Source organism: Uloborus diversus, chromosome 4 (genome assembly GCF_026930045.1).
Source record: "Uloborus diversus isolate 005 chromosome 4, Udiv.v.3.1, whole genome shotgun sequence".
NCBI lineage: Eukaryota > Metazoa > Arthropoda > Arachnida > Araneae > Uloboridae > Uloborus > Uloborus diversus.
In genome coordinates this window covers 94568241-94590782 of record NC_072734.1, presented here as the reverse complement: position 1 = coordinate 94590782, position 22542 = coordinate 94568241, and the positions used below count along the sequence as shown (strand labels likewise).

The 22542-nt window shown below is 30.7% G+C and overlaps 1 protein-coding gene across 1 annotated transcript in view; it reads left to right on the top strand.

The window, feature by feature from the left end:
- Positions 1 to 664: 664 nt before the first annotated feature.
- The window catches only part of LOC129220712 (uncharacterized), a 48700-nt gene continuing 26822 nt past the window's right edge, over positions 665 to 22542 (top strand). The window contains exons 1-4 of the mRNA XM_054855142.1: positions 665 to 703; positions 1765 to 1808; positions 12264 to 12559; positions 15685 to 15785. Of these exons, the coding sequence (XP_054711117.1) occupies positions 665 to 703; positions 1765 to 1808; positions 12264 to 12559; positions 15685 to 15785 (480 nt within the window). The remainder of the gene's footprint in view (positions 704 to 1764; positions 1809 to 12263; positions 12560 to 15684; positions 15786 to 22542) is intronic.

Genomic DNA, 22542 nt, shown 5'->3' with positions numbered 1-22542 from the left:
TTTTTAACAGAAAGAAAGCTGCAGGTAATTTAACTTTTGATGTAAATTATTTATTTAAGAGGACTTTCTACTACTTATTTTCTAAAATTTATTTATTTTTAAATTTTCAGCCGCATGGGAAAAATAAAATCCAAGTCTTTCTGAAAGAAAGAGCTGCAAGTGATTTATTTTTATTTATTTATTTTTAATAAAATGTATATTTTGTTGTGCTTTTTGTTGATTTATTTTTTATTTTTAAACAATTAAAAGAAATTATTTTGGAAAATGTTTGTTGAAAATGTGCTCCTGATTTATTTGTTTCTTTACGTATTTTGTACCCTCCCATTTCATCAGCCGAGAGAACCATACTTTGTTTTTAGAAATCAGCTTTAAATGTTAAAAAGGTAAGCATGACATGTCTTGCAAGCTTAGTTACTATTTACTCAGTATTATTGATCAAATGCAGCAAAGTTGGTATGGGAAGGGCTCATTTTGTTTTGGATGGAACTTCATGTTATCTTGTGAAAATATTTATTCTTGCATGAAAAATAATGAAAGATAATTTATACAAATTTATTCAACTCGGTTTATTGCATTTATTCTTAGTGCTTGAGAAAAACTAGTCACCTGGGGAAAAAAATTCTCTTTTTTTTTATTATCTGGTTGAAGAAGATTTTTGCTGAAAATGGCTCAAAGAGATTTGCAGCAAAGAGAATTGTCTAAGGTAAGATTACCTACTATCTTAAAAGTGTTAGAGGTTAAAGAAAGGAGTTAGTAGTAAATTTACTTTTCTCTTTTCTTAGAGTAACTATAACACAACAGGAAATAAATGATTAAATAATAGGGATGCACTAATTAGTGTTTTTGCTGGATACCGGGTTCTGGATATCCTGTGTCTCTTCATTTGGCCTCATCATCTGGCCCGTATATCTGGCTTTACAGTTGCTTTTAGTTACGTTGCTTGTTCACATATTTTTAATGCTGCTTCAAAATAATAAATGAAAATTCTTTCACATATCATTTCTGTAAAAACATATTATTATTAAATAGTTTTATTATTCACATTTATCTTAACAATAAGTTATAGTTATAATTAGAATTGCATGACACAGAAAATAATAGTACAGCAAGACCTCTCCTAATGGACACCCCCTCCTATGCGGATGATTTTTAGTTCCCCGATTCTAAGGCAAATAACATTACTAAACCCCTGTCCTGCGTACACCCCTCTATTGTGGATAAAGAAAATCATCCTGTTAGTGTCCACATTAGAGGGGTTGTACTGTAGAAACAAAATGTGTTATATAGTAAAATACATTTTCTTGTTTCCAATTTTGTAATGACATTAAGCAAATTTTTGCTTTGAAATTATTTTTTAAGAACAATAAACATGTAAAAATTTTCTAATATGTAAGTAGGAAAAAAAAACATTAAAACAGTCTATGTACACTTTTTTAAAAACAAATTAATAAACTTATACATAAAACAATGAACTTAAAATTTTATTTTAACCCAGAAAATAAAGTTACACATTAATGTCTGTAGAAAAGTTCTCCAGAGCTTATACCCTCATTGCAAATGTTATGTTGAAAAAACGAAGTGACCAATTCAGTCAAACAGTGATTTGAGTAATATTATGACATTCACATAAAATTTGTTTATGGTTACTAATTTTACTTGATGTTAAAGTTAATAATTTTTGGTTAATACTGATTTTGTTTTGAGATTGTTTTGGTTTGAAATTGTAAATATTTTACAAGTTTTTGTAATGAAATTCTTTTTTAGAAAATGTTCGAGTCAAAAATTCCTGTTCTGGCAAAGAATACACTGTGAGTATGAAACTGTTCTTTATTCCCTTGACATATTGTAGATCTCATGCCATTTATAATACTATCCGATCATTTGAGCAAGCATTGCTTATACAGTGAAATCCGGTTACAATGAACTTCAAGGGGCCATACATTTTGTACGGGAATTTCGTTGTAATGGAATTTAAGCAATGTTTTGGCAAAAGACTGAAAATTTATTTTGTTAAAAAAGGTGTTTCTTTGTATTGATATTTCTTGTAGCGGGATTTCATTGTACATACTTTTCTTTGGACATACACCGCAAATTTAAATTTTGTTTTAATGCAATAAGGAAAGGAAATAAAAAGCTTCTTTACCAAATATATTTTCAGCTCTTATCCCATTTTACTTTAGCAACAGCTTGTTACTGAGAGCCTACTAGAGTTTTTTGAAATGATTTCTCCTACAGAAAACCTTAAATAATCATTTTTTAAGATTAAGACTAATATCAACATATAAATGGATGAAGTTTATTTACTCTCTAAATTATCGATGTTCCTCTAAGTTCCAGGTTTTTCTATTCAAAATCTGAGTTTTTTGCATCTCTAACTGGTATTCTTTCGTTGGTCACTAGTGGACATGGGCGCAGATATGCAAAATTTTAAGGGAGGATGGGGGCTCAGATATTTCCGCCATGGTTTAGCAGGATATTTAACCCATGGAAACCAATTTCAGATTATTAGAGTTACTAAAATTTAACACTTTTAATAACTTGTTCGTTAATGGTTGAAGAAATTTCTTTTTACATTTTTTTCAAAGAAAAAAATATTAAAAGTAAGGAAATTCTAATTTCTGGGGGGGGGGGGGAGTTTAAGCTCCCACTTGCCCCCTATATGGGCACTTATGTTAGTGGATGAGAATTATAGGTCACCAGTTTTCTGAGAGGACCTTTGATTGGTATACTCAAAGTTCGTATGAGACATAGAAATTCTGGAAAATCATGGAAAAAAATAAGCAAATTTTAGACCTGGCAAAGTCATGGAAAATTGAAATTTTTATACACAGTCATGGAAATTTATTTTAGGTCATGGAAAAATGTCCTGGGCAAAGTTAAAAAAACAATAGCTAAAAGAGCATTTGAAATCTTGAGTGATTTAACAGTATTTCACATTGAACTCGCCTGAAAACAAATCTTAATTTTAAAATCTCATTGCATCCTATTCTGTAGTAGCCGTCCGTTTTTTTTTTTTGCAATGTTATTTTAGTGCTTCGACATCACTCATTTTGAATTTACTATTATTTTCAGCACTTTTTATATTCTGTAGTAGAAACTCGCACGTTCTTGATTTCGCCCACCCAAAAAAACGCAATTCTGTTGCATCTGAGTTAGTTTCCATCACTCATAAAAACTTTATAATTAAATTTATCAAAGTTTATCTTTATTTGTTGAAGATTTTAGAAAATGAAGATCTGTAGTCAGACGATAGAATACTGAAATAGGGGAATTCTAATACTCTGCCCAACATTCGGCCCGCAAAACTAATCCATGCAATTCAAAGCTACTTTCAATGTCAGGAATCAAACACTATTTTCTAGAATTTCTGAACCTATTAATTTAAACTAATATATGCATTTGAAAGTGTGCAAATAAGTAAACAAATACATTTGAGTCAGAAGATTTATTCACTACCTACTGATTTTTTTTTAAATATCCGGTGTAGAAACTAGAAACATGAATTAACTAAAGAACGTGGCTTTACTTTAAAGAATCAAAATGCTGTCAAGTTATCTGGATGATAAATTCACTATTGACATAAAAGGCAACTTTTGAAGCAAATATTTTGAAACTTAGTAATGACTCATTCAACCTTTGACGCATTCATTATTATCCTGCCTGTTTATTAGAAAAAAAAGCCTTTAAGCATCATTCTATTCCATTCACTGCATTTTTATTTTATTTAAATTTGTATGAAGACGAATAAGAATAGTTTACACGCAATATATCAGACAGTACGGTTGTCACATCCAAAAATGCTGCATGTAGGTTGGTCATGTAGCACCGACTTGGGCAGTAACTTATTGCTCAGAATAGTTTAGTTTTTTAGGTGTATGTTGATATTTTTTCAGTTACAAGTAAGTGATTTGATGGAGTAGTAGCATTCAAGAGTAGAAGTTCTGCTAGTGCTTGTTTCCAAAAGTTGGCAAGTTTGATATTAAGTAGTACAATTGTCTTCATGTAACAATGTTATGAAAATTTTTATGAAGTCATGAAAAGTCTTGAAAAAGTCATGGAATTTTTTTATCCAAATAGAGTATGAACCCTGTATTTCAGAAAAGGCTGAATATATGAGTAAAGCATTTTCTTAAGCAAAACAATTTCTCGTTATTTTTATCTTGAATAAAATTTCTAATTCTTTTCATTAATTTAAAAAAAATGTTTCATAAACATGGAACAGCTTTATAGCTCTTTTTTCAAAGTCACATTTAATCAGGATATTTTAGTTGCATTTTTCTTCCTTTTTTAGAACATTATTTTTCTTTTTCTCTTATTTTTCAAAGCATAATTTTCCTATTTTTGAAATTTTTGTTCCTATTTTTCCTACTACAGTAGTACCTCCTTTAAGGGACACCTCTGAATAAGGGACACCTGTATTTAAGGGACACTTTTTAAGGTCCCAGTCCCTTTGAATAGGAACCTCCATGTATTTGCCTCTCATTAAGGGACACTCTATTTAAGGAACAGTCACAGAGAAAAATTACAAAAAAAAAAAAAAAAAAAACTACGTATTAATGCATTTGAAATATAGAATTTATTGGAATTTGAGGTTCACTTTTTGTTCAAAAATTAACTGGTAAAAGTTTGTCTTGACATTAACATGAAAATAAACAAACATGTATTATAAAATTCTTGCTGAGACCTACATTCATGCTTTTCCCTCTCAATTTCTTTGTGTGGGCTCAGCTCCGACAGATAGTGTGCCGCCCATGACACGCTTTGTATTGAAAAATTTAAAAGTGATCACACTTTGTTTTGCGTTGTAAATTACATGACATCAAACAAATCCTTGAAACACATTAATTCAAAATTGTAATTTATAAAAATCAGTTACAAAACTTTGAGACTACAGAAAGCAATTTAAAATAGTTTTTCAGTTTGAATAATTCTGAATTTTATTCATTAACTATAAAACAGTTTTCAATCCATCTTAAATGATATTAATTTACTATTATTATGAAAATATACTGACTTTGCATTGCATGCACAAATTCATCTACCTCCGAAGAAGGGACACCTCTATTTAAGGTCAGTTTTTCCAGTCCCCTTAGTGTCCCTTATTCAGAGGTTGTACTGTGTTTTTTTTTCAAAAACTGTTTCTGGAGCCTTTAATAAAGCGTTTCCCTGCATTCGATCATTGCCCTGCATTGGCAATTATCAGGGGTGTTCCCATAGGGTGTACTCCATAATGCCGTATACTCTCAAGCATTTTTTAGACACATAGCATGTACCTTCAAGCTTCAAAAAATTTCATTCTATGCCATAATATATGTATGATCGCAAACACATATTGTGCGTGACGGATTAATGGAGTATACCCTCACAAAAATTAAAGATAACATCATCGGCTATTATATATATGAGGATAAGTTAGGCAAGGGGTACCAAATGAAGTTCATGCCCAGTATCTTCAAAAGACTTAGTCGGGCCCTGAGTGCACTTAATGCCACTCATTCTAGTTTGCAACTATCAGAATATCTAGCAATAATGGATATAGCAGTTATAGCGATATCCCTAGGATCAAAGGGATTGTCAAGGAATCCCCCCCCCCTTCCCTTTGTCAAGGGAAGTCAAAAAGTTTTTGCAGCAAATTGATCCTGTGCATTTTTGTTAAGATCTATTATTTTGGCCTGTCTTTGATAGCATTTCTACTCAGTGGTAGTTCAGAAATTATGCTAGCAATATCATCCTTATTTTTCATATTGTGAAATAGAACAGGTGCACATCTCACAAATGTGAGGGTTTTTCCATGTAGAACTGTGAAGTGTGCATTATAGTAACTTGGTGGTGTTACATTTTGTGCAACCTCCTATAAATTTAATGATGTAATTTCATGGATTTTTATGGAGGTATAACCGAGGAGTAGTATAAGGAGGTAAATCCTAGAAATGTATTAACTTCTTTCATGGGTACTTTTTTTACAAGAGCTTAAATTTAATGCAAGGTTTTATTAGCATAATTTTTTGGGAGACGAGAAGGCACAATATGTCCGAATGAGCCATATAAGGAAGCACGATGCAACAAATGGTTACTGTAATATGTTACAGTACGGTAACTTATAAAGCAAAGTAATTCATCTTAAAATAATTGCTTTTACATTGTTTCATTTAGACTTTCAAGAAATAATGGGCAGACCAGGACTGAGAAGAAAATAGGTTTTGCTGTTACAAATCAGCGTAGAGAAAAAATGGTGAGTGTTAAAACCTAAAAATATATTATTTTTTAAAGCAAAAGAGAATGAAAAAATAACATTTTTTCAAAGAAAATGCAAACAGGGTAAATTTTTTTTGTTATGATTTTCTAACTGCTTTGTACAGGGTTGAGAAAAACCCCAGGTTCTATTAGGCTTTTTTTTTCAGACGTTCTTGGGTTTTTCAAAACTTTCAGGTTCTTTTTCTTTTTGCTTATAACAGTGTGTATGCTGAAATGTCCTCCTCTCAATTCTAGATTATTCTGATGAAAATATGTAAGAAAAGTTAAATCGTTGTATGAGAAAATGTCCTATTTTCATTTCATTTGATTTCTTAGAAATTTTTTGATATTTTTACTACATATAACATCACATGAATTAAGGGCATGTAAATACATTAGCTATAAAGACATTTCTGCATTTCTTATGTGGTCCTAGACCCCCTCATTCATCTTAAAACTAATTCCCTCATGTTGATAGAAATTTTTTTATCTTTGAATGATTTTTTAACTTTGTGTGAATTTTTTAAACATCATTGTGCAAACCGATGATACAATGATCATCAGGAATAATTGGTAATTTGCCACATTGCCGATTGTTTATAATTGGCCAAAAAATAGTTTTTGATTAAAACTACAGTAACCCCTCATTATATCGCGCTTTTTGGGGGACAAAGAAAAAAAGCAATATATCCGAAAGCGTGATATAATGGGGATCATTAAAAATAGTCATAAGTCCAATACACAAGTAAATTAGCATTCGTTCTTTTTGAAATGATTTCCTAATGGTTTCGTTGTAGTTCACGAATATACTATTACACCTATTGATATTTAAACAAGATTGAAATTTAAATAAATTTTCACTGTCAGAAAGTTAAAAACATGAAATGGTGAATGAAGACAATCTTTCTGAGCTGCTGCGAGATAAGAGTAAGCATTCCAATACCCTCTTATTCCCAATAGACTTTCTAATCTGTTTGACTTGCTGTCACATTGTTTACAGAAAACTATTTTGCCCGTCCAGATCATTTTTCCTTTCTTTGATGCAAATCCTGGTTTGTGCGACCAAGCACAAATCTTTTCTGTACTAAAAGAAGGGCGTATGTTCTCTTCTACATGGGCTAGTATGACGCTTGATGTCTCTCGCTCATTGTAAAGGCGGTGTATCAATACAAAAGATGTTAAGTAGTTTACAAACTTGAAACTGAAATATACTGCGCTGGCATGTACATTCTGATGACAGGAATTACTGCTGCTTTTCCAGCGAATTCAGAGGAATAGTTTCTTTTTGTTCATTGACAAACTAAAGAAGAACGATACCTTCTCTGAGCAATTCCATATGTTTTCAGAAATGAATTCAAACTTAAAGAAAAGTTTTTATTTCTAATTTTAAGCTTTAATATTTCGGGAAATAGAAGAAAAGAGCGATATATCTGAATGAGTGATATAACAAGGGTCTACTGTACTTTAAGTGTGCCTATAACTAGGCTTGCCAGATTTCTAAAATGTTCAACCGAGACACCGGATTCCCCCCTCCCCCCCTGGTCGCGATTATTCAAAATGGAAGCAGGGGGCGACGGTGGACTTAAGTAACATCCCCCCCCTAAAAACTTTTGAAATATGCTAACAAAAACTATCGGAAATAAACATTTTAAAAGTTTATTTTTTAAGTAATTTTTCAGCTTTAGAATGTGTTGTAGCCCAAAGTTTTTGGAAACTTTGGATCACAAACCCCGCTAAAGGGAACACACCTCTGGCTGGATTTTAGCGTGTTTTAGAGGGTAGTGAGCCTAAACCAAGGGTAATAATGAATGACACAAGCAGATAAATTTAAACATTCTGTTTCTTACATGTTAATAATTGTTAGTTACTTTAGTAAGAAGAAATACTTTGAATGTGGAATAAAAACTTGAACAATATTTACATGTATTTTTCATTCACTAGAACTTTTTTTAGAAACTCTTTTTTCGGTTTTAATGTTGATGTGTTGATTTGATATTAATTTTACAAGTCTATGTTTCAAATAACAAAGGAATTATCCAAAATATTCCTTCAAAGTTAATTATTTTTAGACTTTTTTGATCATTTAATCAAATTTACCTTTTTCCGGGATCTGAAGTAAACCGACCGGGACACCAGGATTTTGCCTGTAACCTATACCGAGAAACTATACCGATTGAATTTATAGACAAATAGAAAAGTAGGTGGTTCTGAAATCGTTACCTGCATATCTGTCAGTTCCCTGATGTCTCCTCAAACCTTATTACTTTTTTTTGAATCAGTTTTTATACATATTACTACAGCATACATTGTACCATTTGTTTTAAAAACTACTACTTTTTCATTCAACTAAAATGATACATTAGTTTTCATTTTTTCAAAACATGCTTTAAATTTTACTTTTACTAAAATTTATAAAATTTAATAATGATTGAAACAATTTTAAGTTTTAATTTTACTACCTTATACATGCACAGCATATATCATCGCCTCAGAGCAACAGTAAGGCTTCAAAACTTGAGAGTAAGAAATCCCTCTGAGGTGATGATACATACAATGTTCCAACATGTCTCAAGTGTTGATACTTTTTTCTACTACTATACCTTTAGCACGACGCTTTAAGTAGGCTTGTCATTTTAGGGGGTAAGAGGTTTACTATCTCAATCAAATCACTTCAAATTTCAGTTGATGTTCAAGTTAATAATGTGTTTGTATCTCTGCATGTTATTTTCAGATTTGTCATAATTTATTTAGAAGTACAATATTCTAACAATATTCTACGAAGAAATAATGTTAATACATAAGTTCTTAAAATGAAATATTTTTACAGGCGTCAAAAATTCTCGCTCCATCTAAAAAAACACAGTGAGTATAAAACTTCTTTTACTTCCTTGCAATGATGTAAGATACCCAGATATTTATTTTTGAGGATAAATACCCTAGGTACATACCTTTGGTATTTATTTTCTAGAGTTCCACACAAACTATCCACATTTGTAGATAATATGATATTGTATATAATATACAATATATTGAGTGGAGTTATAATATATATAATATATGTATTGTATATAATAATATGATATTGTATATAATGAGGGGCATACCTAGCATGGGGGACACCTAGGGCGGTAATTTGTGGTGTCACCCCTACAAACGCAAAAAAAATTTTAATTTTTATACATGAAAAAATGAAATTCTTAAATCCAGTTTGGTTTCAGCCCCCTCCAAAGGGTGTTTTACAACGCAAGTGCTCCCCTCTCCTCTTGGTTATATAACTGCGTTTGATAGAGCAAATGTTATTGAGAAAAAAAGGGGGGGGGGGAATGTCTGAATTTAAATATTTATCTTTTTCAAAAATTTGTAATTCCGCTTAGAGTGTCACCCTAAGTGGAATTGCCAATAGCTGACGGGTAACAGCTAGGACAGACCGTCCCCTTTCCCCCAAGGTAGTGATACAACTGATATACAGTAAAACCTTGTTAAGTCGTCACTCGAGGGACCAAAAAATTTTGACTACTTATGCGGAGTGACTACTTTTGTGGAGTGAGAAATAAAGAAGAAAAGAAAACTTCTCACAAGTACTTTCATGAATAGCTGTAGAATTCAGTGAGAAAAACCAAAAGCTTGTATAATCCATGGCTGTAAATTAGTGGAAACTTTAAAAAGAAGGAAAAAACACTTATTATAGCTACCTAGTTTTATTTTCTTTTACTTGTACATTACTTAATCATAATAACTCATTTTAATGTACTTACTGTTCATTAAAACACTCCATCAGTGTTGACTGATGAAGTTGTTGCTTACTGAAAATAAATCTATCTTCTAACGAGCTTCAAGCTTTAAATTCTGCGTCTGTTGTATCTTTAACGAATGTTAAATACTGAAAAACGTTTTCCAGGTATTAAATTTTGTCTATCTTGCTGGATGGAGTTTGATTCATATGATTGGTACTAGACAGAGTCGCAGCAAGAAATATGCTTTGAATGACCAGAAGCGAGATTTCAAGGAAAAATGACTATCACACAGCATTTCAACTAAGTCTAATGCTATTTTCTAAGATCCGATAAGAAAAGACAATTTTAGAAAACAATTTTTGAGTGACTAGTTAACCGGAGTAAAATTTAATTTGGTGACCAGTAAAAGAGGATCATTTTACATTACTGTGAATGAGACCTTGTCGGGACCATAAGAAAACGACGACTTAAGCGGAGTGACCACTTAAACGGTTGATTACTTATTGAGGTTTTACTGTACTATGCAATATATTGAATCTAAATCTGGAGTCTTAATGTTATTGCAGAAGCAAATTTGTTAAAAACAAATCCTATTTTTTTCTAAAGTAAGAAAAAATTGTCTTAAGCAGCGTTTCTCAACCTTTTTTTGACCCTTGGACAGACAAAACTTTTTTGCAAAAATTTCCCAACCAGTGAAGTTTTTTCAACTTTTCTTTTTTGTTCTTTTGTTTAAAAAAAATCCGACTCCTAGAGCGTCAAAAATTTATGGAAAAGAAAACTGGAGCGGTGATGTTTTCTCCGTCTGTCCCCTTTAATTCTCTCTTTTCAATTACGTTTTTTTTTCTTTCGGCCAAAAAAAAGAAAGAAAGAAGTTGAATAAATTAACTTTTGACTCGCAGACTGTTGTGGGAAATGTTTGCATGACGGTGAAGGTTTTTTCTTTTTAAAGAACATAAAGAAATAAAACTTAACTTGATATTAAAGATTTGTCACAAGATATTTAAATGTAAAGATAGTGGCTATTTATTGTAATAACTATACACAAAAAACTAAGCATTTGAGAAAATCATAGACAGTTTTGAAAATTAATCTTAAAATTCATGCAGTATGGGACCACAATTTCAAAGTCCCAAAATCCAGAACTTTTCCCTTAAATATTAAAAAAAAATGATAATAAAAAAATGAAAAATCCCATTTTGTTTTCAGTTTTAAAAGTTAAAAATTGTTAATGTTCGATAATTACTTGTTGAAAACACAATACTTTCAGTTCAGCTTTTTTAAAACTTTTTTTTGGTGGCATGTGTTATGTGTACATAAGTATTACGCTGTAATGTGCAGCAATTTTCTAACATCCGCTTTTGGAAAGAAGGAAAATTATAAACTAAACAAGATCAAATCCTTTTCCAACATAATACTGTGAAGAATTTGTTTTTTTTTTTTTTTTTTGAAAGATTAAAAATCTTTAATTAAAAAAGTATTTTTAAGTTTTGTCCATAATTTTTTCTATGTTTGTTTTTGTGTATGTAATGCTTGTGTAACTTACTTTTTTTCTTCAAGATATTGAGTCAGGAACTTATGAAAACTATGATAAAAAGTTGAAAGTTTCTGAAAATGTTCTTAGTGTCATTGGAACAGCAGCTTTCATTTAACTTCCTTATATACTAGGAAATTATTATTTTATTAAATGACCAAACCAAAAGAGGCTTACTGGGTGACTTGATTTTTAACCATGCAACAAGAGTAAAATTTAGCAATTTTAAACAAAACATTCTGCTCACTTACAATTGAAGATTTTGATTGATGCCTTGTCTCACAAAATCAATAAATAAAAAATAATAAATAAATGAAACTGCTTTTTGTTTCAAAATAATAACAATAATAGTAATTAAAAACTTTTTCTAAATGTAATACTGTGAAACCTGTGTACAACAATACTGTCTACAACGATATTTTCCTTGGTCCCAGCAAATTGCCAGCATAAATAATCAAACTGTATATAACAATAACCAGTCTATAACGATATTTTTTTAGGTCCCAACTGTATCGTTGTAGACAGGTTTTATTGTAATAGTAGCTATTACAACAATAAATAATTTAATTTAAAGAACTATTGTATGTTAATCATAATCTTTTTTTTTTTGATGGGGCTGCATATTGGCTCCTTCATAGTAATCGTGTGATAATAAATCCTCTTTGTGCCAACTAACTTTAAGCAATTGTTTTGAAAGATTAAAATTTAAAACAAGGTGAAATAGCTGTTGTACATATTTGCATTATTATATTGTTTATTAATAGAAAAAGCTGCCCAGTAGCAATTTCGAGGGTTGCCAGAACAGAGGCAGATGTAAAGCAGCAAAAAAAAGTCAAGATGGGAGAACACTGCTGGTCAAAGAAACAAAACTTTCCTACATCTAAAGATAAAGGTATATACATTGCTCAACATAAAAAAGCTGAGCCAGAAGAAAATCGTTTGCCAGCGAAAAAAAACTTTCCTATTTCTAAAGATGAAGCTCTACATGTTAATCAACATAAAAAAGCTGAGTCGGAAGAAAGTTGTTGGTCAACGAAAGAAAACTTTCCTACATCTAAAGGTAAAGCTCAACATAAACTTTCATCTATTTTTTTGTTTTATTGCCATTAAGCATTAACACATTTCCTTCACATTAAGTTTAATTAATGAACCAGTCAAAAGAACAGCTTGTTTCATTTTTAAAAATTGTATTAACTCTAGAAAGACTGAAATTTTCTGTAAACCTAGAAAGACTGAAGGGGCCAGTGTGGCCCGTTCACATTCTGTGTTTTTAATCTGTTCACATAATCAAAATAATTTCAAGCTCCTCAATTCCATTTCAAAATAACATTTCAGCTCTCCTTTATATATATTTTGAGGACAGCAGTAGTCGGTGGTTTGATTTTCCATGTCTTAATTAAGTCCCACGGCCATAGGAGCAGCGAAGAGAATTCAAAAATATTGTGATAAGTGTTTTACACAATTCTGTTATAGACATAGTGGGCCACAAAAAAATGTATTGTGCCAGATGTCCCGGATTTCAAGGAACAGTCCCGTATTTTGAAAAATTGTCCCTCGTCCCGTTAGCTGTTCCATGTGGGACAGCTTAAGTTCTGTATTCTAGCTGATAACAATATTTTACAGAACGAGACATTGTTTTAAGGAAAAAAAAATAAGTAAAACAAAAAATAAAATAATGAGAAATAAGAAAACCGTAAATTATTTTACATTTGATTTGGTTTGTATATTTTTGTTTCGGGGACAGACCATGAGAAACCGAATGGTTGCTTCTTCTTTGCTCATTGATTAATGTTAGAAATATATCTCTGCACATGCACCGTCAATCGCAATGAAAACGATTTTTATACTTAGATGATAGGCGACATTTTGTGAGGTTTAATGCTTTGTTGCGATTGAATTTTTCAAATTTATCATGAATAGACACCTCTAAACTCCTCCCCCCTTGAAGCCTGTACCCTGTCCCGCATTTACTGTTCTTAATTCTGGCAACCCTGATTGCGACATGCCTCTAAACCTGTTACTCCGCCACTTAGTTCATAAATCATTAACATTGATGCTCGTTCTGAAATTTCATAGATCCACTGAAGCTTGTTTGTAAGCAGGTGATACAAAAGAGAAGCGGCCAGTGTGGCCCCTACCAATTTTTTGGGTAAATTCTTTAAAAAATTCTTCCTGAGTGACTTCACATACCCAATGCACCTTCTTATATGACTAAATAAAAACTGCTTTATTATTTTTAGCTTTTCTGTCTTTACTTGCCAAAAAGTAGAATTAGTTTATCTTTCCTAGTGCAATGACTGTCGTTTGACTGGTAAGCATTCCATACTGTTTATATTATTTGGATATCCAACTGGTTGAACAAAGAGAAAGTTATTGGTTAAACTGTAGTAAATAGCATTTGTTTTATACTACAACAATTAGGTGAAAGGGGGAAAAAAATGTTTTTTTTTGTTGTAAAATAGCTTATGGAACCACTGTGGCCCCTCTCATCTTCCTAGTTACAAGGATCAATATTTACAGTACTATGAGGCGAATCATTAAATGATTAAACAATCATTCCAATAGTGACATATAATGAAAAATCAGATAGTTCCATTGAATTCCGTTAGATATTTTTCGAGTTATTGAACAACAAACTACGCAAGGGGCCACACGGGCCCCTCTGGCTTTCTAGTTTTAAGAAGTGAGGAAGTTCATGTCTTCCTTTTTAGGAAGAAACTTTCTGACTTCTTGATATCATTTTTAGCTGAAAGACAAGTTGTCTTTATATTTGTAAGTCATTTAGCATCAGTTTTTAGAAATAAGTCGTCTTTTTTTTTTTTTCTAAACTAGAGCTCTGATGTATTATAAATAAATTTGGTTATTATGTAGGTATGGGTATTAAAAATCATTTCTTTTCATTCAAATTAAAAATAGTTTATGTTTAATATCATGACCCAAAATTATAGATGTACAGTCGGACCTTCATATATCGAAGTAGCAAATTGCCGGAAAAAATTTTGATATATGGAAACAATCTTAGTTTATCACAAAAATCTCCTTAAACATTAAAATTAAACCTAATTTTCGCGTATGAAACCCAATTTCTAATTTATAAGAGCATCAGATTAAATGAAAGTTTAGGTTAAATGAAAATTAAATGTTAAACATTTACTAAGCACTGCATTGTTTCTGAAAAACCAACTGTAATGCATTTTCATGTTTTTAAGTTTTCTGTAAGTTTCAGTACTTTTATTTTGGCTTTCCGATTTCTTATAATAGCAGGCACCCTGCTTGCGGAAGTAATAAATTTACCAGAAATGACATTTTTGCTCCTTCAATCTTTGCAAATTCAACTTGATACAGAATGGAACAACAAACTATCTACACACCCCCTCAACACCAGATTTCTTGTAAGTTTCGTAGTAACCTTTAATGAGCCTTCCTGTAAAGGTTGTTTTTCATGAGACAAACATTTTAAAGTGGAAAAAATATCTACAAATGTCTCGAAGTTTTTTCGATATATAGAGATTTTTTCAATAAATCGTCGCCTCAGAGCAACAGTAATATATCTAATCCCAGATGCTTTGAGGTGATGCTATAGAAACAATTTCTGTGTAATGGACATGGAAATTTGATGGGATTTTGATGCATAGAAAATTTTGATATGTGGAAGTTCGATATATGGAAGGTCGACTGTATTGTGCCACCTTGGTTAGTGTATAATTTGCTACTTTGTGTAAAATGTAAGTCTGAAATAAAAAAAAAAGTTTCACAGAAAATAGCAGGATTGCTAGCGACTTGGAAAAGTGAAGGGATTTCAAGAATCTGGAATTTTCTGGAATTCATTTGTTGATCGGATTTTTTTTTTAAACTGGAAAGAAACACCTAGCCCTAAAAGTTAACATTTGTGCAAAGCTTTCGTGATTGGTAAAAGAATTGCTGGAAATTCCCTATGTTTTACTACCTGATTTGACAAATTGTAAATTGTACAAGAGTCGGCTATTACAGGGTATCCTTTTCCATATCATTGCTGTGAAGAAAAATGAAATAAAAAGGAATGGCGAGTGTACACTGAAGTGAAAAATGTTACATACCTGAAATTAATAAGTTGACTTAAAATATGTATAATAGTAAAGTTATAAAAATGTAGAATATTGAATTCAGCTAAACAGTGCTTGTGACATATTGATTTTAATTTTACAGAACACGAAGCGAAATTTGATGACAAATTTCGGCAGTTTATTTTAAGTGGAAAAGAACTGACACCTTCCATGTTGAATCAGGAATCGGGGGCCAAGTTATCAGTAAGCTCATAAATATTGATCCATGTGTCTTTTTATTGTGCTCATCCTAAAATCACATTCTGTGTTTTTAATCTGTTCACATTTTCAAAATAATTTCAAGCTCCTTGTTGCATTCCAAATATAATGGCAAGATAAGGTGAAACAATTTATTAAAACATTCTCAGTTCTAAAACACAAGTTAAAAGGCTACAATAAATGCTTGTAAAATGTAAACATGACCCATTCCTTCACAGCTCTGAGCAGCTGGTAGCTATCACATCACGGAATGCTTTGACTTGAAATAATTTTCTTCTTGTGTTTAAACTTGGGTTTGCTTTTTTGTCCTTGTCACCAACTGGTGGTAGAATGGTAGAAATTCGCTAGACTTGGCAGCTCCTCGCAGCGTCCGGCAGTGAGTCGCTGAAGCAGTTGAAAAAAAAGTTATGTAGAAAATAACCCAAAAACTTACAAAATAACTCGGAATTGCTTCCTTAAACAAAATCAAAACAAATAAGTAATGATAATTTTGCCCAATAGTCTGACAAAATTTCCCAAATAAGGAAATTTTTGGGAGATCACAGGGACTTCCCATCGGGGTGTCCCTGTCGTCACTTGAAGAAAGTACCTCACCACTCGTTTTATAAATAATTTTGTCAATTGAGACCCAAACTGATTGAAATTTTCATATACTACACAAAAGAAATTTGCACAACAAAGACCTCACAAAACAGGTTGAGTGTACTCATATTCAGGAAAATTTCCTAGATTAGATAAATTTCTTTCAAACATAAATTTATTCTACTTTCAAAGTTATACTCACATTTACCAGCTGTTCCATGTATCAGGTTAAAAATATTAAATTGAACCAAAAAAAAAAAAAAAAAAAAACTGACTCCCCTCCCCCCCCCCACACACAAAAGGATTGAAAACATTAATAATAAAAATTAAAAAAGAAAGCTCTTGTAATCAGGCCTTATTACTGAATAGGCTAACAAGGCGTGACTTAGAGGCCCCCAAATGTCAAAAAGTCATTTTAGTTAATAGCTAAAATTGCAAAGTTTGAATACAGGATTTATAAAGTTTGAATTTCAAAAAGTTGTTTTGCCTTGGGCCCCCTAAAATCTTAATCGATCCCTGCTTGTAATCAGTTACTTGATACCACACAAATCAAATGAAATTAACCTCATGTTTTAAATTAGTGTTTTCCTTATACTTAAAACATGCTAATTACATGACTTTTGTGTTTTTGATCCAACAATGATTTATTCCAGGGGTTCCGAACTGGGTGCTACAGCACCCTAGGGGGCCACAGGAAGAAGTGAGGGGTGCTTAAAAGGGTTCATGGTAACAATAATATGTATATGATAGAACTAGTGTGGTGTGCCGTATGAAAATTCTTAATTTTTCCGTGCAGCAAATCCGAAAAGTTTGGGAGCCCCTGCTCTATTCAATGAAATGCTTAAACATGAGCTCATTATGATCCTATCTTCAAACTCATACAACCATTTAAGTACTAGATTAGCACTTTTTTAATTTTTTTTGAAAAAATTTAGAGCAGGGCAGTTTAATAAATTTAAATTTGAATTGAAAGTCAATTAAAACAAAATCTTGGACCCAGGGTTGGCAAGGTTTTGGACACTATGGTAAATACCATGGCTTTTACCGTCCTGTCCAAAACTACATTTTTAGAAAAAAAGTTTTATATTGAATATTTATTCAAGATTTAACATTCAGGAACAAATATATATACATAACATTTAAACAGCTGATTCTAATCTAGTTACATAGAACTTAATTCTTCATTCAAAGTTTCAATTTGTACGCATGAGTATTTTTTTTCTTTATAATTGTAACCAAAATTTTCGACATTTACGCAGGTGTGCAAATTAAAGTGTTCAAATATAGTGCAATAATCGACTTAAATGCAATAAATGACAATTTTTGAACTGAAGGAAAAAATATATATTTGAGACTCTTTTACAACTTTGTGAAGGTTTTCTTCTCTTGACTATGGTGCCATTTTATAATCTAAAACTAAATTACCACCTAACTACTTTTGGAAAATGCTATAGTTTTTTGTTTGTTATAGTTACAGAATGTATTATATTAAAAATATGAATTTAAAAAAGAAATTACACAAGTTTTAAAATGTAAGAGCACATATTTAATCATCAACTTATTGTTCTTTAATCTATGATTTAAAAAAAGATTTTCATTAAAACATCATGTAAGGTAAAACACCAGTAGTGGCCACTTCTTCAATAAGTGGCCACTGGGTCATTCCATGTCAGTTCAACCACACTCCAGCACCCACCATCTCAGATTCCAATGAAACTTTGTACACTTCTACTTTTCATAGTCCTAAGTAACCTCCTAAAGTATTTCTTCTCTATTAAAAATAGTTTTTATTTTTTGGCCCTTCAAAGTTTTGCGATTTTGCGTTAGTTGTCATTTACAGTTCTCTGAGAATGAACAGCGGCTGTTTGCAAAAAAAAAATATTTCTCAATAACTAAAGATAAAAAAATTTGGAAAATTTTTATACTATATATTAAGATTTCAAGTATTTCAGAAAAAAATATGTAAAAAATCTAAATTTATATCCAGCAATTAAAAAAAATTAACAAACTGAAAAATTTTAAATTTTTTCAATAAAAAAAAAGGTAGCGACAGATCAGGGAAATCAGGGAGATCAGGGAAAAGTCAGGGAACTTTATTAATCAGGGAAAAGTCAGGGAAATATCAGGGAATTTCGAAAAAATAACAAAAAATCAGGGAATATTGATTTTATGAAGAAAAAAAATTTTTTTTTGCTTTACAAAATTAAGTACCCTAATTCCCTATGCATTTTCCACCATTTATCTGTTCAAAAAAAAAAAGTTAAAATTAATGAGGTACGATTATACATTGCCGCATATTTGTGCATCTTTTTTCCTCAACCTAAGATTGTTTCTGTGTCTGTAAAGTTATTTATTTTACCTAGCTTGAAGTTTGCTTTCTTTCAATACTACATAAAATAAACAACCCTACAGGCAAAGAGAAAATTGTCATCAGTGCCTTAGCTCCTTTGCCTTTATTCCATTGTCTCGAAGTAATAAGCGTATTGTAATCAAGATTTCAAGAAGAAATCTTTGTTTTTGAATTAATACTGATAAAAGCTTAAAAGTTATTACTTCTTCGCTTAAAGTAATTGCTAAAATTGAACTTTGAATAAAAAAAACTTTGTTTTTTGCCGCTATACTATTTGCTGTCACCGCAGATTATGAAAGGTTTTCTTTTCTTCAGGCTTAAATGATTCTTTTATTTTAAAACCAAGTTGTATTCTTCTTTATCTATTTTGAAATTAACCAATTGCTTTTTTTCCCCTTGCACTTCAAAGCTGTTTGTTACAAAAGCAACCTAAGACTTTTTCCGATACATACTGAAATCATTTGAAATAGAGTTAACTTGTGCACTTAAGTAAATATCTGTATTTTTTTATTGTTAAAATACTGTAATCATTCATTAAAACTTATGTTCTTGATTAGAGAAAAGCTCTCTTTGAATGGATGTCAAAAGGTTTCATCTGTTTTACATAAATATGTCAGTTACATAAGAATAACTACATTACTTCTATTATTTAACTATTACTTGTTATTTTTGCAACAATTATTATATTGTTTGAAAATTTAGTTCAAAAAAATTTCAATTACTTTTTAGTTCTATCATAAATACACACGTTTTTAAGAGTGATTTTAATAGTTTCTTAAAATTCTTATGCTAAGTGGTTACTGGAAGTAAAGTATTTTTTTTTTTTAATTTTATATAACTTTCCATGTAGAAAAATTTAATATACTGTTTTGTAATTCCCCCCCCCCCAAAAAAAAGTTGACTGGATATGTTTTTTTTTTTACTATTTTATTAAAAAAAACAGCATTTTTTTAAAAATTATATCTTTAGTTCAACAACTTTACACAACTTAAAACGCTTAAAATACTGCATTTTATACAAACATACAGCGGATTTCAAGTAGAGCAAAGAAAGGAAACCATTATCATTGGTAACGTAAATCAGGGAAATTTGATGAACCTAATCAGGGAAAAGTCAGGGAACTATTTTTCACAGTTCCTGTCGCCACCCTGAAAAATATAGTCAAAATTTTAAAATTTTGGCATGAGGGTCTAAATTAAAATAATTTATATATATTTTTTAATGATCATTAACATGTGTGCTAACATATAAAATGAAAATCTTTAGGGGACTTTGAGGGATTCTGCCCCCCCCCCCTGCCCCCTATTTTGATAAATGAAAAAAAGTTGATCACAATATTGCAAACTAAGTTAATAATTGCATTAAAGAAAATTTAAATATTGAAATACATTGGTGTTTGAACTTAAATGTAAATATTTAAATACTCAAGATTTTTTTAATTGTAAATAATTAATTAAATTAATTAATAATAAACAATAAAAATAAAATATCTAGAAATTCGAAATTTTCCAACAACAATTTATGCTTACTAAAAATTATTGTTAAACTTAGGGCAACATAGAAATTAAAACTTTTCATCTAATTCTAATTTATAATTAGGCAGTTTATACAAAGTATTAAAAATCCTATAAATACCAGCTCAGAGCTTTTAACTTGATTCATTAATCTAATGCAATATCAAACTGAAACTTGGATTTGGTTTAACATAGCAATTTATTGGGTATGAGTTTAAAATGGTTACCATTGCCTAAAATTTTTACAATTAAGGCTTGGCAACAATCTCATTTGATCCTAAAAGTGTGTTTTGTTATCTTGAGTGTTTCTATGATCATAAATGGATCCTAATAACCTGGCATTTGTACAAATGACAGGTATTTTTATTTTACACTTCAGTAGTATTTTTTTTAGATGTTTTGTTTTCTTTTTAATATATTTGCCTGTCACTTCCCTAATTTTATGGTTGCTTTACTAGCTCCCAAAAAGGAATAACTGGTATTAGATGACAGCTGATCAGCAAGCTGTATGGTTTACATTTATAGTTAGTTGTTTATATTATGACTGTGAGATTGGTAACTACTTTTTATTTAAAATACACTTTCTTTTTCTTGATTCCTTTTTCAACTGCTACATTAGTTTTATCAAGGGCAGTATGTTCTTTTAAGCCACTTTTTATTTTCTATAAATGATTTATAAACATTATATATATTCCAGTTTAAATACAGTGAAACTTCAGTAACTGGACACGCTGATAATCCAGGTAACTCGACATTTACATTTCTTAGGGTCTGCCCAATGCTAACTTCAATGGTTGAAAAGCTTTCTAGCTTGACACACATTTTGCTGGAACCCCTATAAGTCAACATCCAATTGCTATTCGAGTTCAATTCATTCTTTCATTTTGACCTTTATTCAAAATTTTAGAAAAGCTCTGTCAGAGAATTCTATCTTTTATCCAGGGGAGTCAACAACCACTCTGTGCTGTTAGTGCAATTCTGATAGGGTAGGATAAAATGTACCCCATGGGAGGCCTGTAGAGAAAGAAGGCACCATTACTTGTTTTCTAAACAAATGTGAGCAGGACTTGTTTTTCAACAATTATGTATTTACTCCTCACGAGATATTCAAATCTATTATTGATTTTATTATGTTTTTTCAAAGAAAGAAAACAAAAATAATAGAAAATTCATTTATTGGAATTAATTTTCATAATGTGAATGTTAAGCATTAATAAGCATAAGTGATACAGACAGAAAATTTTTAGGAATTAAAATTTTGGAACCCCAGTAAGTTGAGGAAAAGTTACGAGTTATGTCATTAAGCTGGGGGGGGGGGATCTGGACAAAAAAAAAATTTCCATGCAAATAATAATTTGTTTTTCAATTGTCATTAAAAAATATAAAAATCTATTGAATACGAGAGGTGCATAAATACCAATTTATTTTTTCATTTGCTATGAGGGGAGGGGGACAGGTAATTTACTTTATTTAGAGCATATTATTACTAAACCATCAAGCCATTAATTTTTAAGGGGTGTTAAATCTAATTTCAAGAAATTAAAAGGATGAATTTGTCACATTGTACAGCAGTAAAACTATAATGGAAAAACAGTTCAACGATAGAAATTTTTCTCAAACGTAAAGGGGGGGGGGGCAGATCCCGAAAGTACTAGTAACTACATGATTATGAATTGGTGTTAAGACTTTACTGTTGTTTTAACTTGTCTGGACTAAAATGCAGTAATCCGTATGCAGATATTGTCTGCAACTTTTGAATTTCATGATATCTTATTTTCAGAATGTTTATATTTAAAATTTTTTTTTAACTATTTCAAATAAAAAATAGCTTGAATATTAAATTTGTATGTTTGAGTTCAATATTTAACACACTTTATATTTAAATTTTTTAAATAATTGCTGGGAACTCTTGTTTCAAAGACATGGAAAAACTTTTCTCTATGATGCTTTCGTTGTTTCTAGAGGGGAGGGGACAGAATCCCTAAAAGACCCATAACTTTTTTCATAGGAAAAGTTAGGGCATATACTCATGATCACTTTTTCTTTAAATCATGATTTTTAAAACTGACCCTGATGTTAAAAATTTAGAATTTCAACAATGGTTTTTTTGACCAAAAAAAAAAATTCAAAAATTCAAACTTTCTGATTTTTAAAAAATTCTTTGCATAAACTAAGATTATTATAATATTTTTTATAAAATTATTCAAAATCTTAACATTTTTTATGAAAATTTTCAAAAAGGTAATATTATTAGTTGCTGAGAAACATCCCCCCCCCCCCCATAAACAACAGCTCA